The sequence below is a fragment of the Ursus arctos genome, unplaced genomic scaffold (genome assembly GCF_023065955.2).
Source record: "Ursus arctos isolate Adak ecotype North America unplaced genomic scaffold, UrsArc2.0 scaffold_3, whole genome shotgun sequence".
NCBI lineage: Eukaryota > Metazoa > Chordata > Mammalia > Carnivora > Ursidae > Ursus > Ursus arctos.
Genome location: NW_026622985.1, coordinates 43,762,864 through 43,780,233, shown reverse-complemented (window position 1 = coordinate 43,780,233; position 17,370 = coordinate 43,762,864). Strand labels below are relative to the sequence as shown.

The window sequence follows — 17,370 nt, the reverse complement described above, 5'->3', positions numbered from 1 at the left end:
CATGTAACATACATGTGGTAGCAGATGTGGTGAACGCTCATTTTAAATTGGTAAACTGACGCAAGGAGTTGTTTTTCAGGATTAGAAATTTTTGAACGCCTGAAAGCTCTTGGAGATCACCTAGTTCACATTACTTCTCCACGTCTCAATTGTACAGATAAAATGCCTGAGCTCATTCCTATTAACTTCCCTCCAGGTACACAGATGATGTGTGAAACAGTCAAAACTGGAACCACAATTTTCTTAGTTTAGTACACTGTTCATCAATGTCTTTCTACATAACTGTCCAAAATAAGGTACTTTAATCCACAATTTCTTACCATATTATTGATCCTATACTCTAATTTTTGGACTAAGTGTTTCTATGGTTTTTCAGTCTACCTGATTCAGAGCAATAAAAGCATCTTCATTGAGACCTAAGGTGTGCTTTTCCTTTACATTAGTGGTCCCCAAATTTTATTCTAATTATTAGGTGCTCATTGTTGTAAGATAGGAAAATATGGACTATCCAATGACATTTAGGATAAAGATGCATTCTGTTTCCTTTAAAAAGATACATAACATGAACATGATCAATAGTTGAGATTATCAAGGAAATGACTTACCATAATATGTCTTCTAGAAAAGGCTTTAGTAATAATTAGAAGGAAAAGTCAGCTAATTAACAGCTCATCCACCTCTAAAATGCTTGGATTATATATGAAATTTGAGTTTATCTTAGCCTTCTTATTGGGTATCACCCATTCTTTGTTAAAATTTTTGGTAGCTCAGAGCGCCTGGCTGGCTCAGTCAGTAGAGTACGTGACTTGATCATGGGGTTGTAGGTTCCAGCCCCATGTTGAGTGTAGAGATTACTTAAAATCTTAGAAAAAAATTTTTTTGATAGCTCTCAAAGGCTTAGAATTTAACTAGAATAGTCATTTTGAAACTTCTATCAGCTGAATCCATTTTTCACCAGAAAGCTTATGAGGGACCGCATTAGATACAAGGAAAGCTTACATTTGAAGAATATGGTAGGACTCTTCCATCCTCCGTTTTTAAATCTATTCTTCACCCAAGCAACCTTCCCAAGTTCTCCCATATTCTTTGTCACTTTAGGACTTAGATAAAAGCCAATAGACAAACTTTTATAAATTTAAAGAAAGATTTTCTGTCTTTATCATGTAGAAAAATTATATATAAGCAGAGAAATGATGAAATAAATACTGAAAACATATTTTACCTCATGTTAAGTATGTGAAAACTAAGAATATGTTCAACTTTCAGCTTTCAGAGCTGACAAAGCACTTCAGGCAAGAGAGTTAAATATAAATACTCTTGGGTTTCTAAGATGGCAAGGGAGGAAGATTTTTCCATTGTCATTGTTATTCTGTGTTTTTGCTGTGTTGGTGGCTACTCATCTTTGTCAAATCGTAGGAAAAGTAGTCAAGCAATTTTTAATGCTGTTTCTAGTAAGCTTTGCTTGGGATTCCCCTTGCAAAGTTTATAATAAGGTTTTAAAGTGAAAGTTATAGGTTGGAGTCAGTGGATAACAGAGCAAGATGAACATAATTTCTGCAGCCACATAGAAATAAAATAAATAGTGCTTTATAAGTTTGGAGAAGATTCTTCAGAGCCTCAGTCGATTGATTAAACGTACCAAATTTCAAAAAAGTGAAAATGAGAACAAAATTCAGAAGACCACAATTACCTAGTAGTTTATCTCTAAACTATCACTAGAATGAGTGTTACTATTACTACTAGTGTAGTATCTCAAAAATTCTGTCATCAGCATTTATTATTTTTTAAATGATTTTTATTATTTGTTTACAAGAGGAGATACATATTTTAGAGAAATTGACCTCATGCATATTTTCTAATAAATTTTCTTACGTCTTTTCTGAACAATTGAGTTACACATAAGTAAACAACCAAATATATTGTTCAAGAAATACAAAGAATGCAGTGATTACAAAAGAAAACTGTTGAAAAATGCTAATTAAAGTCAGATGGAACAGAGGAAGTAAGAGCTCCTGATACTTACTTTAAACATCCAGGCCTGACATAAACTAGCAGGCTTCCTTCTCTCCGAAATGGAAGGTCCTATGGCCAGTAATCATAATTTTTAAATTTCTAAATATGAAATACTACATTTGAAAATAGCTTAATTTCATCATTTATTTACATATCATTGAATCACCTCAAATAGAAGGAAAAAAATTTAAAGCATTGAATAAAGAGTGTAATTTAGGAATTAATAATTCAGTGTATGTTCACGCTTCAGTGGTCTTGCCTCTGTTCACTATTTTCTCTGGCTGAGAGATTATAGAATTCTTTATTATCTCCCTGCCTGGCTATGCCAGTATTTTAATTTTGAATTCCAAAATATATTGGTAACTTTATGTATTCTCTGCTCTTTTATTTATCAGATACTGGAAATTGGAGGATACGTAGTAAATTGTCATGACGCCACAGTAGACAGTCCATCACAGGTTTAAAGCCAAAGCCTAGGCATCTTTTATGGTTTTCCTCATTCCTTCTTCAACAGGCATGGTAAAGATTTCGTGAGAAATTGTTTGGAGATGTATAGAGATTGTTGGCTGCAACTGTTTCCCCATATGGCTTTAGATCCCTGGAAGAGAGAAGTGGTTTCTTCCCTCTGGAGTCAAGGACCAAGTTACAGATGGCTGATAAAACCTATTATGTGTTTAACAGTGTTTGGTATATGACCTACTCTTCACAAATCATTCCCATAATTGCTCATAAATAGCTTTTTTCTTTCTAAAAACTCTAGATATTTTTAAGCATTACCATCTTTAGTAATTTCCAGCGCAGCGCTGATTATGGTTTCATGAACTTTGGCTTTTTGTACCTGATATTCAACACTCCCAAAGGCCAGGCCTTGGCCCTAGTCCATTAGTAAGCATCATTTGCTCATGGCTACATTTTCTCCTGAAACATGGCAGCTCACTTTTTTTCCCCCATCCTAACTTTAAAACTATTGCTTCAAGAAATTCAGCTGGAGAAAAACTTGGGAATTTAAAGGACTGAGCTATTGATCCTTCAGAAAATGTTAACATTCTGTTTCTCTAACATCCAGAGAGAATTTTCTTTTCCTCAGCCAGTGATCTGTGGACTGGTGGATCACTTAATCTCTGATTTTTAGGTGCTTCACTTGTGAAAAGTGATGATGATGTCTTCCTGATAGAGGTTAGGGATTGGCCTCACAACCTGACTTTGGTTTTTATTGGCCCGCGTGCCTCGTATGGGTTTTCCTCACTTTTCCGAGTTAAAATAGAGAATCTCCCCAAACAGTACTCTGGTCTACTCTATCGCTTTTTCTAAGAAATACTTAAATATGCTCTAAATCTACAGTTACAGTAAGTGGCACTGGCTAGTGATTTGATTTGAGAATTGAGACTATGGTCTGGATTTACTCTTTATGCATTAACACAGGTCAAATGGACAGGGACTGCATTTTAAGTCAGTAATGGAAGGCTGAAGGCTGTCTTAAACCAATCATATCAGTTTTACCCATGACTGATTGATCCCTGGGGGCAGAGCCCTGGAAGCATTTGTCTTACATGAATGGACTCTATAGAGCCTGGAGTTTCATTCATAAAATGGAGACTGAAAGGAAACACACACACACACACACACACACACACACACACACACACTCTGGAATGTCCATTTATACAGAGCTGAAGGGTGTAGTGTTCCATCAGCTGCTGCTTTTGCCAGTTGACTGGAAGTAATGATTAATGCTCATTGGTTCTGCCTGCATGTAACCCAACACTATTTACGGCCTAGCAGTGTTCCTAATGTATAGTGAATGGGAAGACAGCATTCTCAAATCAGAAACATAAACAGGAACTGGTGGGTCTGAATTCCATTCAAATATGTCATTTCAGCCACACAGTGTTTGTCTAACTTGGATTTTACAGGCAGGAAAGGGGGAAGGGAGGGATAATCTGCTTGTGACTTGTACTAGCATCAAAAAAGGGAATTAAAAGGGGGAGGGGGGAAGGACTTTTATAGTGTGGGATTTTTAGTTTCTTTTTAAAGAAAACCATCAGGATGCTTAGGCCCAGAACTGCTTATTGCAAGAGGACAAAATGAACATACAACTGTTTTTGTATGTGCAACTAAGATTTGAAATTAAATGAAACAGTTTAAGGGTGCATATTTGGATCCGTGTGTGTGTGTGTGTGTGTGTGTGTGCACGTACATGTTTCATGAATGTGAACAAGAGAGATAAGATAAATATTTATTTTTTAAAAAGTGTTTGAATATAGATTTTTAAGTATAGAATGTGGTTACAGAATTTTTTTCACTTATAAGATTTGTATACTTAAGTGAGTTAACTGATAGTTTAGAGGAAAAGGAAGACTTTTTATTTCCATAAAATATTTTTACCTAACACATGAATAACTTAATTGAAACCTTTTCAAGGAATTTTTGTCACATTAAATAGATGATTACAGTTTTTATCTTGTGTGTGTGTGAGAGAGAGAATTTTTAGTTAATTGTTTGAGATATCGTCTGGAAAATTTTACAATAAGTGATATTCAAAGATATATGCAAAAAGCAACCAAAACAAAACTGAGAGAACGGCAAGCATGTGTCATTGTGATTTATTGACCATTTTCTTAAATTTAGAGAAGAATCTTGCAATACTCTGTCCTGGTGACCCTTCACTTCAGTGTGTGGGCCTCCACCGTGCGCTCTTCACACGCCTGTTTTTGTTATTCTTAGCAATAAAAAACAAAGCCACCCACTTCGTATGACACTGGAAATATTACACTGAATTCTGGGCCCAGATGACTATTTACTCTCTCTGTCGTATCAAGCATGTTTTGTTGTACCGTTTGTCCTTCATCTCCTCATTTATAAAAAGGGACACTTAATTCCTCTACCTTTTTGTTTTTGTAAGGATACAATAGGATTATGTTTGTAAAGTTACTCATACCTATAGAAGTTGGGGTCCAGGCAAGAGGAAGGTGTGATTTTTATCTTGACTCCTAGAGATTTCCTGAGAGACTGCTAGTCCTTGAATAAGATGCCATTATTATTTCTAATGTTTACAAATACCATTTTGGGGGTTAGAGAATAAGACATAGGGAGAGAGAGATACTCTTCGTTGAAGAGAGTCCTGTTGTGTAAGAACAACAAAATACTGTACTGTTAGGCTGTCTGCAATGGAGTGAAGCCATCATATGGAACTCCACACTAATATTATTCATGTTCAGAGCAAGCAGAATAAATATCTGAGTATTGCAGTGATCCAAGGAGCGATGACAGGGAGGGGACAAAGCAATTCATGATGTGTTTGCTTCACATCATGAAGATTCCAGAAGGGGAATGATTCAGTATTGAAACTCAACATTAAATTGTTCCCCTCTTCAGAATTCTCTTGTGGCCCCATGTTAGCAGCTAATGGCATCTTTTCTTGTATTTTCTTTTAAACTTCAGTAAACTGTTGGAGTACAGTAATATCTAAGAAACAGTCAAAGTTACAGTTGTACTTGTATTTCCTATCACTTCAATTTTATTTTTGACTCTAACTTAATAAAATCTCACAGGCTTGTAAAACTTGTAAAGTTGTCAGCCTACGAGATCATATAAACTAAACCTGAATCTGGTTATTATTGGTATAGGATACTGTTTTCCCCCAAAACACACATGCTTACAAGAGAAGTTTGTGGTCTCCTACCGATACTATTCTATACTGTTACTTCATGTTACATAGCCTTTATGTTTTAAAAGTACCTACATGCAGAGAACAGCATTACTTTTTTTTTTTTTTTTTTGGTATCTTGAAAGCACTGTACTAGGCATATAAAGACTAATGCGGTACTCTTTCTGTCCTCAAAGTCTATCAACAATAGATTCTGTATCTCTGAGCTGTGGTGGAAGAGAATACCTCTGCAGATTTTACATCATTTATATTCATAGTTTACTAAAACTCCTAATGAAAAAGATCCCATGTAAGTGTGAATGAGGTCATACTAAATTCATCATTCTCTTAAGATTTCAGCCAACTCCAACTTTCTTGCTTTTTTTATATGCGGTTCAGTGACTAAGTTGTTATTACATCCATGTAGAGCTTTTGTGACTGATGACAAACAGGTCCTGTAAAACTTCATTTTTGTGCCATCCCACTTGCCTTCTTTCTCAAGTGAATTCAGACATACTCACCCTGGGCCTTATTTTTAGAGTTTTGTTCTATCAGAGAGAGATCACATGGGTGTAAAAAAATTCCTTCCCCTTAGCATCCGTTTCAGAAAACTTTATAAAATATAATTTTCTCGATTAGCCACATGAAATCTGTTCATGGGGCAAGTGGAAACGCATAGTAAAATGACGCTACACGAGGGTGTATGTGAATGCATTTGCATTTAAATACATCTTCATAAAGCTCATGTTATTTATGCACTCTAGAAAAGCTTTGGAATTTAAACACTGTGCCAGGAAATGGGAAGAAACAAACAAAGCAGTAAAACATGAAGTTTAAGATGGGTAAAACTTCGGCAGGATATGTCATAATGCTCCTCTTTCTTGAATGAGAATAGTGTCATTAGTTCTTGGTATAACTCAGTATTTCTTAAGATAATAGATACGTGTCTTTGAAAAACTTGTTGAAACTCCTGTGTATGCATTGAATTACACCACACACGCATGTTTTCCACCAAGTATCTGATAATTTTAGATGTGTGTCCACACGCATATTTTAGCCCTGGACATTTAATGTGCCAAGTTTTCCACCATCATTGATGTATGACGCACAAGTTTAGGTAGACTTGATTTTGTCACCTCACCTCCTCAAGGAGTTGGTCAAATGTATAGAAAATCGGTCTTTTTCCATCGCATACTCATATGAAAGCCAGATCACGTTAAAACACAACATTGAGCTTACTCCTCTTTTATAGGGATTTCTCATTTACTCTCAGAGACTTGAATGCCTAATTAAGTTATCACTGATTATTGCTACAAGAATTTAACCAAAAGCATCCAGTGAAAGAGAGGCATTTTTCCTTCTTGCTCAAAGTTTACAAAATCAAATATTTCCAGGTTTGTACACTATTTGATAACAAACAATTTCAGCAAAGTGTAGAGATGTGACATAGAGTCGTGGCAAATATTTTGTCTCCGATCTGGCCTAATACAGTTCGTAAGAGCTTTTGGCAAACTGTGCCCTGAAGGGACCCGTTCCTTCTTTACTACTGGGCAGCAGTGTGCAAACCCACCAATCAGAGTGGTGTATAACTCTATCAAGTGCAAAGTCAAAACTGCACTTTGTGGTCAGACCTTAGGTGAAGCTCCCCACATCAATTTCCCAATATGGCTTTAAGATGCAAGAGACAGAAGAATCAACGTTTTAGTTTCATACCTGAGTATCTTAATTTAAGGGTAATTTTAACAGTGTAACCAGAGGTGAAGGCTAAATCAGGTAGTTTGAGGTGTTAGTTTACTATTCTTCTTCACTGCCCCTGCATGAACTGTGCCTTCAAATGACAGCGGTGCTTTGCAGCTTTGAATTTTTATAGCATATTAGACCGGCTAGTCATCCCCCGAATTCATGTGTGACAAATTATAGGTAGGTAAGTTTCTGCAAGCTGACTGGGCCCATGCTAAGTGTCATGTTGTCGTGCTTTTTGATCCGTAAGTTTCAAAATAATACAAAATCCTTTGTCTTAAATTTACATAATTCAATTTATAGATTGAATTTAAAACTTTTTATTTTTTTATTTGAAAGAGACAGAACAGGAGTTGGGGGGAGGGGCAGAGGGAGAGGGGCAAGCAGACTCCCTGCTGAGCACTGGGCTCAGTGGGGGCACGAGGCAGGGCTCCACATGGGGCTCTACACCGGGATCCATCCCAGGACCCTTAGTATCATGACCTGAGCCAAAGTCAGACACTTAACCGACTGAGCCACCCAGGCACCCCTGAATTTAAAACTTTTAAACCAAAGTCATTTAGCAGCAAATATCAGGGCATAACATTGTAAATAGACGCTCTAAAGAGGTACCTCCAAATATTTTGAAAATGTATGGAGATTCTTGCTTAAACCTGATAAATCATAAATTTATAATGAATTTTAAATCAATATATTTTAAATATCACAGGTTCAACCTTCTCAGTAATTGTTTTAAGAACAGCAAATTAAGATATAAAAATGATTTAAAATATATAATTTTTAGTTTTAAGTACTGTGGTTTGCTCACTTTAAATAGTCATGAAGGACAATTAAAAACAGTTTCTGTTATTAATGATAAGCACCATTTCTTGAATCCTTACTGTTGGTGTCAAGTGAAATGTTGCCCATATGGTCCCTCTTCATAGTCCTTTGAAGGATATCATGTATTATTCCCATCTTACAGATGTGAAAGTTGAGAGTTAGAGATGTTAAATAACTAAGAAAACATCATCCTCCCACGAAATACCAGAACTGAGGTTCAAAACCAGGTCTGTTAGAAGATAAGGAGCACATTTGTAATCAGTGCTGTGCTTGTGATCCTAACTTTATAATCTATGGACACGTAATAGAACGGTATAAACACGCTGTCATAGTAACATTTGGGCATGGGTTAAACTGCAGTTTATTATTGTTGCTGACTTTGTGAGCTTTATTCCGTGAAAAAACATGAATGCACATGTATGCAATGCCTCCATTCCCTGCCACAGAACATTTGCCTTTGAAGTCACCGCTTAGCTAGTTTGGTTCTTAGTTGAGCATTTAGCAAAAGTTAAAATGTAATGCCAAACTTCATTGGTTGGATTTTTTATTAGATAAGGTAGAAATGAAAGCAGCAGGCAATTTAATTAGCAGTAATTTTTCTGGGCAAGTCATTACTTTGATGAACTTCAGAGCAATGTTTATGGCTCCTAATTAACCATGTTAGTCATTTGATTGAATAATCACTTTGGAAATGTTTCTACAATTTGATTAGAGTCTGACCCACTCTGATAGTCATAAATTAACTGATACCACTTTAGGATAACATGACTTTAGTTACTTTAGGGGAATAAACTCCTCTTAGCCATATTTTTTCAGGCTTCTTGTGACTGTATAAAGGATACCAATTTTAAGGATAGACTGGATTTAAACAATGCTAGCCAAGTGTCTCAATTTCAAGAGCTAGATGTTAATTTTATTTATTCTGGAGTATAATAAATAGTATTAAAATGGCAGAAAATTATATTCATATATATGTATATATATTTTTCATACACATATATATGGCAGAAACACAATTATATTCATATATACATATATGAATATATATATATATTTTTTCCTTAATTGCCATTCATGGCTTTTCTTAGACCTTAGATCACAAGTTTGGTCTGTGGAGCTATAATGGAGGTTCTGGCTTTAGCCTTATTATAAATCATTAATTTATTATGAATTTTAAATCAGTATACTTTAAATGTCATATAGATAAATAGAATTTATGAAAAATATTACAGAATTAGCACAAGAAATAAATCATCAAGGTCAATCGATACACGGGAATTAGTGAAATGATCATCAGATTCTATCTTTGATGTCAAATGTCCAGGATCATGCTTATTTTATATTATGTTAGAGTACTTTTATAAGATGTTTCTTCAACTTTGAATAGTAGGTTACTTATAAATGCTTGAATTTCCTCTCCTCCTCTCTTTCTCCCCCTCTGGGGAGGAAAGACTACATTTAGTCACACTTATATATAATAGAGTTTAATCTATATGTTTTCCTCTAGCTGCCTCCAGAGCCAGCCAGCTGTTTTTACAGCCATACTCCAGCTGGGCAGCAGTCAGTAAAAGTATTTTGTGGCAGGGTGTCAACATTGGTACAACAAAATTCTTACCTCTAAACAGCTGCTGAGCTGATGGCAGAGTCATTAACACTGTCACTCCTAGACCCAGCTGCTTTGAGGGTCCTATGCCTGGCAATAAATCAACATAACATTAAAAATTAATTTGAAGTACCACTGGTTAAAAAGTATGGATACAGTGGATTGCTAGCTATTTGGTAACCCAGAAGTTCAACTACTCTGCAACCTCATAAAAGGATTTCAGGAAACAAGATTAACTCTGTCTTTTGTAGGGTCAGAATTCTATACTAGATCATATTTTATATAAAGAAGGCATGGTGTTCTAAAATGTTTGATAATGAGTTTTATATTGTTTTCAACTCATGCCATTAAGATATTTTTGACTAAAACCATGTAAACTTTTTTTCTGTGAAAAATTATCTCATATTTTGGTTGACATCACCAGGCAAATTTTTAAAAAATCAGATAGACTTTAAAAATGGAACATTCCAGACCAAGAAAGAATGGCCTCTGGGCCAAATAAATAGTGCTAATTATCAGTTATAACATGAAAGTCTGTGGATGGATAGGTAAGAAGCAATGAGGGTCTTTAGCTCCCAGTTCATTTAAATGTTCTTTATTACTTGTTCAGAAATCATATACTTGCTACAAGTGGTAGAATGGAGGGCATACTCTTATATGAAATAGGACATTGGTTCTATGTATCTTATAAGTTTATTTTTGTATGTGTTAAAAGTTTCAAAAACTTGTAGAAGATAGAATTAATTTAGTCACATATATTTCTACATTCCTGTAGAATCTGTATATGTTATGTACAGGCTTGGGCCCGGGTTTATGGGACCTGAAACATAAAATTTGGGGAATCTTCTGAAGGAAAAAGAAAAAGAAACAACATCTACAAAATGAGGTGTAGGGCATCAGAAGGGATTCCTGTAGGTGAAGGGTCCTTCCTGAAGCTACACCTTCTTTGGCTTTACCAGAAATCAACCTCTGGTCTTGTGAGTGACTTTCTGTTCAGAATCAAAGAACTTGAGCCTATAATAGACTTTAGGTAACACCTGGTCCAACCCTTTATTTTATATAAGCTTAGATACAGAATGACTTATCTAAAGTCACTTAGCTTTATTAGTAGTAAGTTAAGGACTCAGTTTTAATCTTTTGTCTCCTAATCCGTATTCCTGTCCTTTTCCCTATTTCTAAGCTAATAAACATGTTAAATACACAGCCATCACTATGACTCAAGTTTAACCATTAACGAAGTTTATTTCCTCAGTGATGAGTTAGCTTGGTCAGGTAGGCAAAGCCTCACCCCTAGCATCATAATGGTGTTTGCTATGAAATTGTTGGATTTCTGTTTTATAGACCCATTCGCTCTGAATATGACCTATGCGCTTAACAAAATAAAAAGGCAGTCATACTTTTATCTGGGGGTAGAAAATAGCAGTCACGTTAAAAGGCTAGAGTAATTTTAAGAGATGTGGCAATTTTGTCTTTTCATAATAATTTCTACCAGTGTTCATGAAATAAACCATGACTAAATCTTTGTTGATCTTTGATTTGAATACCATGGGATATACAAACTTATTCCATAAATGCCCCCAAATGTATCTTAACTCATGACACCATTTGTTTCAAGGGCACTCTCACATTCATGTGCAGTTGCCAGAGAGCCTTCCTTTAGTAAATATGGGTAAAACTTTGAATTTACATGTCTGTTGAAGAATCGTGTCCGCCATGATATGCTTTTCATTTTCCATTGCTTCTTTTTTAAAAAATGTTTATTCATTTAGTTGAGCGAGAGTGTGAGTGCGTGAGCTGGGGGAAGGCAGAGGTAGAGAGAGAGAATTTTCAAGCAGACTCCCTGCTGAGCTTGGAGCCTCATGCGGGCTCAATCTCACAATCCTGAGATCATGACCTGAGCCAAGTTAAGAGTCGGTGAGCCACGAGAGACTATGGACTCTGGGAAACAGACTGAGGGCTTCAGAGTGGAGGGGGTGGGGGTTTGGGATAGGCCAGTGATGGGTATTAAGGAGGGCACATATTGCATGGAGCACTGGGTGTTATATGCAAATAATGAATCATGGAACATTGTATCAAAAACTAAGGATGTACTGTATGGTGACTAACATAATAAAAAATTATTATTAAAAAAAAAAAAAAAGAGTCGGTCACTGAGCCACCCAGGCACCCCTCATTTTCCCATTTCCTGTGTGGGCTCTGCCTGAAATGTTAACTGCGTGTTGACAGGCTCCCCTCATGGAGACTCATGTCAGTTTCTTTCATTTTCCTGTCTGCACTCTGTCTATTGGTAACAGCACATTTTCAGCTCCAAACTTCTCTTTGACTGATATTGTTTCTTCTTCCAGAAGTGCCTAGCTGCCACTCCATTTATATGAGGCAAGAAGGCTTCCTGGCTCATCCCAGCAGAACAGAAGTTAAGTTTTCCATTATTGAAATTCCTTGTAAATACGGTCAAAATTATCAGACGTACCAAAGACGCAGTCATTTGATCAATCATTATAGTTTACGGGAAAAATCACTTATGTTCCCTAAACCACTATTTTAAAACTTTATCTTTTTAAAGTAAAAGGAGGATGTTTCGGGTCATGTTATCTTGAAGTTGGTTGTTAACATGAGTCATGTGAGTATAAACAGCTGAAAAGTAGATTTCTGTGTTCTTTTTTTTTGCCAACAACCACATCCTTTTAAAATAGAACATGTGCTTTATAGATTAGCCTACCTTCCTACTCTCTACTGAAATGTATCTTCGAGGAATTTCAGTTTTGCTTTAAGACCTAAATCTGTGTTTTGAAATGAAAGAGAGTAGATTTAAATATATTTGCCTTTATATATTGTGGATTTTTCATTTTTATACAAGTAATTGTTACGGATGGAATTTCACATAAGAGGTCTGCAGAAGGAGTTTTTATTGTGGGTGTGTTCATGGTAACCATGGTGGGAAAGCTTTGATCTACTGGACTTTGATACCTGCAAAGTAATGGATGAAAAGGATCTTCTCTGGATACATTCCCTATTAAGGTGTTCCTGGAAATATGTGCATGGTTCATGACATAAATGTTCTGTGTCCTCAGTAAGATGACATAGGTGAATCTTTTTAGGTTAGGTGTAATACTGGTTGCTTTGTATAAGTGATACTGATAGAAGTAAATTCTTATATTTAAAGAAGAGTGTAATAAGCTGGTAAATCCAAAATATTTGGGACCAAAAATTTAGCAGAAATGCAGTGTAATTATTGTCACTGCTATCATTAATATTATGTACTCACCATAGAGACCAGGACATCTGAGAAAGAAAACTGTGACTAAAGTATATGCAATTTCGTACTGGTAATTAAAGTCGACAATGATTCAGTGAAGGTCACAGTCGAGGATATATGGGGGAGAAAGTGATTGCTAAAAGCTGTTGATTTATTTTGTATTTTTTCTGTGGACTTAGTTTTGTTACAGGAAAAAAGAAAAGTTAAAAAAGAAAATTAAAACTATCTTGGCTGTGGAAGATGAAAACATGAGGTTAGCCTAGCTAAATATTTCTCTGGGGAAGTAAGAGGTAAACTGAATGTGTTTCAGTTTATCAGGGTAATTGTGCAAGGTAAATATAAGTAACGCATCTTGATTTTCCTCCTGTCTCATGAATAACAAAACTTGGAAGAAAACGAAAAAGGAGATGACATATTGTAATTTCTAGATTTGCCAGGGTTGACCTGCTTTGTGCTTGGGGTAGTAATAATATAAATATCTACCTGTCATATATCACTGTGCTCTAGATACTATTCTAAACTTGCATGTATTAAATCAGTTAATCCTCACAACAACCCCTTGAAGATAGGTGATTTATTATCATTCCCATTTTATAGGTGAGGAAACAGACACAGAGACTAAATAGTGTGTCTAAGGTCACAGAGCTGAAAAATGGCAGAGTCCTTTTCTACCCCAGTTTTTGTGTTAATGGCTACATTTTTAATTGCTTGTGAGTTTCATTTGTATCAAATGTATCCTATTTCCTCCCACAGGCTGTATGTTTGAGAAGGGCCCCAGGCAGTTTTACGATGACACCTGTGTTGTCCCAGAGAAATTCGATGGTAGGTTTCTCCTTGTGCTTCAAGTTTGTTTTTTTTAAGAGGGAGTGGAGAGATCACCCGCGACTCCCCTGAAAACAGTTGACATCCCTACTTAAAGATTTCTGTGCACATCATTTATGACGCATTCAACTCATGGTAAACTTTGACCTTTTATAAATTCTCTCTTCCTTCCCCTATTCAGAAGCTTTTTCTTTTGTCCTATGAGAGATCTCATTTTTAAAGATAGAACCAGAGAGTATCGTTCTTGCTGAGCCTTGTGTGAGTACGAGGGGTCTTTCCATTGCCCTGCTGAGCACATGCAGCTTGTTGCTCGAGATTTATTGAAAGCTGATCCCGTAATTAACAAAGCAGAACAGAGAGCGTGCTGCTGAGGGTGCGCAGATGACTAATGCGGCCTCTTTCCTTTTAGTGTTCGTGAAAAGATGCGTTATGGAACGCAGAACAACATAGCTGCCCGTTTAGTGAGTGTTAGTCCTTATTTTTTGTTTTTCCTTTTTTTCCCCCCGGGAAGATGTTCTTTACTAATGTGTAATTACTTCGCAATTGTTTAAGATGGAATTAGGAAAGCATTACCTTTTTAATATCACTTGCTAGTGCAGTGACAAGGTCCCAGACTTTAGAAAAAAGTGTCAAGTTAGATAGAAATTTTTTTTTTCCCTTGACAAAGGTGGCAGAAGTCAGCATCTACGAGGAAGCTTGGGGAAAAGTAACAGTTACTTGATTTAGTGGTTCTTCAGAGTGGTCTCCCTATTTCCTGCTTTGATTGTTTAACAGGAAACGAGCAGGGACCCTCTGATTAGCTGATTGCACAAACTTTGGGGATCATGGCTGTAATGACTTGGTAGCTCTCAGAAGTTTTTAATTGTCATTATTTAAACAGCAAAGTGCACGCTCAGATTGCTTCTCCCTCTCTAATTAGTTTCTTGAAGACTACTCTGTTCCTGAGGTTTTTGCTACCCTGGTCCTTCTCAGAAAGAATGATAATTTGGGGAAGATCTGTTTCCTTAGTCTTCTTTAAATGGCTAAATTCATTCAGGGTCATAGGGTTAAGCTCCTGCAGAGTCACTTTTTTGGTCTTCTTCTAAATAGATGTTAGTTTTAGGCTTGGAGCTTCAGTGTGATATGTGTGGTTACAATCATTATCAGAGTGTCACAGTTCTTAACATACAGCTTCTCTCTTAAGACGAAGCATAAAGCCTTTGCTTTTTGGAATGACCTTCATCATTTTTTTGTTTTGTTTTGTTTTTAATTCTTAGTGAGCTTAACATTTTAAGAAATCTCGATTACCAGTATGGGCACATAAGGAAGGAAATATAGCTCCAAACTACCAGTAGGATTATGATATAATCTAAAAGGCCTAAGTCAGACTAATGTTTAGGAAAGCAATCTATCTTGATTATTTATTCCCTTTGACTTTTAAATATTCTTCAATTTTGTACTAAGAAAATGTTTTTTGGAAGATAGTGCTAGTGTTTTATAAGGAATAGAGAGCAAGAGAATAGAAAAGCAAAGGGTTATTTTTTCATTGACAAGGCTAGTATAGTCTGTCACATTTATAGGCAGAAGCAATCTAGAGATTATAAAATTTGACAGTGTTTCACTCTCTCTGCATAATTGCTCAGTTACCCCCATGAAAAAATTTGTAAGTCTCAGAAGGAAAAACTGAGATAAATAAAACTGTCATCGAAATCAATATGAAGAGACACTTCTGTATATCTAGCTTAGACCAGAATGACATAATGATTTCTAGCAGCTATTGACTGAATAATTTTATTTTGGTTGTGGTTTTTAAAGTGTCGTTCTTTTTGTAATTATTTTAAGAGGTGTGTGTCTGTCTAGTTACCAAAGGAAAGTTTTAAGAAGCTTCTGATTTGGTCTGTTTTATAATTCACATTTACTGTGAATAGATTGGCTTGAATATATTCTGTCTGAATTGTTTCAAGAGTGGAGAAGAGAAATTCATGCATTAACGATGATATGTTTGTAGGGCCCTAGACATTCAATCCCCTGTGTGACCAATTCCACATATTTTTGGGGATGGTTGGCCAGAGGTAGATGTCAATAATCAGGAGTTATGACTGAATTTTTGTTTGGTAAAAATAAGATAACTGACCAGATTTATACCAGAAGAATTAATAACACTAATACCCTTATTGCTGTAATCTATTTAATAGGTTTTTACACTATATATAAATAGCAAATAAATGTAACACAAACTGGCCTTCATTGATTAAAAATAATAGATTTACAGAAAGCTCCTGTATATGTGTTTTTAGACTGCACTTTTAGAAAAAGACTAGCAAGCTAAATTCACGTGACTGAAATGCAAACAAGAGATAAAGAAAAATGAAGGAATTTTTATTTGCTGCCAGTTAAGACAGTGGTAGTGCCAGTATGAAGGTATGGGAAAAAGGTGGTACGATGATAATCCAATATGCCCAGATCTACCTGAGATTTTCCTAATTTATATAAAGTACAGATTACTTAACTCAGAGTTTAAGATGCTATTAAATTTCCTTTGAGATGGGACGCCTGGGTGGCTCCATCCATTGAGTGTCCAACTCTTGCTTTTGGCTCAGGTCATGATCTTGGGGTCGTGGGATTAAGTCTCACATCGGGCTCCTCAAGGCCTGGGATTCTCTTCCTCTTGGGATTCTCTCCCTCTCCTTCTGCCTCTCCCCCTGCTCTCTCTCTCTCAAATAAACAAATCCGTAAAAATAAGTAAATAAACAAAAGAGTAAATTTGCTTTGAAATATTTGCATTAAAATTTGCAAATTTTTTCATGTGTAGGTCAGTGAGGTATTACAAATTATAGTTTGCAGAACTTGTACGAATAAAATGCCCAGAGCTTAAAATCGATTACTCCCTCTTCCATGTTGCTTAGAGCAGTGAATGATGTCATTAACAATAAAAGCAAGAAGAAGTGTGATTGGATGGTATGGTTTTTAAATAAATGAGTGAAAACAAAAAGATGGTTATACAGAATTTTAATAAGAAAATGACATTCGTGGATTTATTCTGCACCTGTATGCATTTGTTTTGACCCTTATGTTACATATAGTTGTTTGTAAGTTTGCACAGGTTCTTGGTTTACATTAAGTCCTTTAACTGTTTTAAAGCCCATTTAAAGTGGTAACATTATATTTCATAGAAACCCCTAAAGTGGTTGTGGTTTAAACATTTTAATGATTGATTTAATGTAAATTTTATTTTATGTAAATGTCATAGTATTGCTAATAATAGAAACTTTAACATATTTTGATTTAGGAGACATCAAACAGGAGCCAGGGATGTATCGGGAAGGGCCCACATACCAGCGGCGGGGATCACTTCAGCTCTGGCAGTTTTTGGTAGCTCTTCTGGATGACCCTTCAAATTCTCATTTCATTGCGTGGACTGGGCGAGGCATGGAATTTAAACTGATTGAGCCTGAAGAGGTGGGTTTAGTAGATTTTTGTTAGGAAAAT

General features: G+C 35.9%; 1 protein-coding gene across 9 annotated transcripts in view; it reads left to right on the top strand.

The window, feature by feature from the left end:
* The window catches only part of ETV1 (ETS variant transcription factor 1), a 91,791-nt gene that overhangs the window by 60,824 nt on the left and 13,597 nt on the right, over positions 1 to 17,370 (top strand). For 8 of the 9 annotated variants that reach the window (XM_057304314.1, XM_048213012.2, XM_057304313.1 and 5 more), the window contains 3 exons: positions 12,170 to 12,238; positions 13,834 to 13,902; positions 17,171 to 17,340. In XM_057304314.1, the coding sequence (XP_057160297.1) occupies positions 12,170 to 12,238; positions 13,834 to 13,902; positions 17,171 to 17,340 (308 nt within the window). Of the gene's footprint in view, positions 1 to 12,169; positions 12,239 to 12,385; positions 13,334 to 13,833; positions 13,903 to 17,170; positions 17,341 to 17,370 lie in introns of those variants that run through there. The other variant, XM_026506760.4, reaches the window with a different exon arrangement.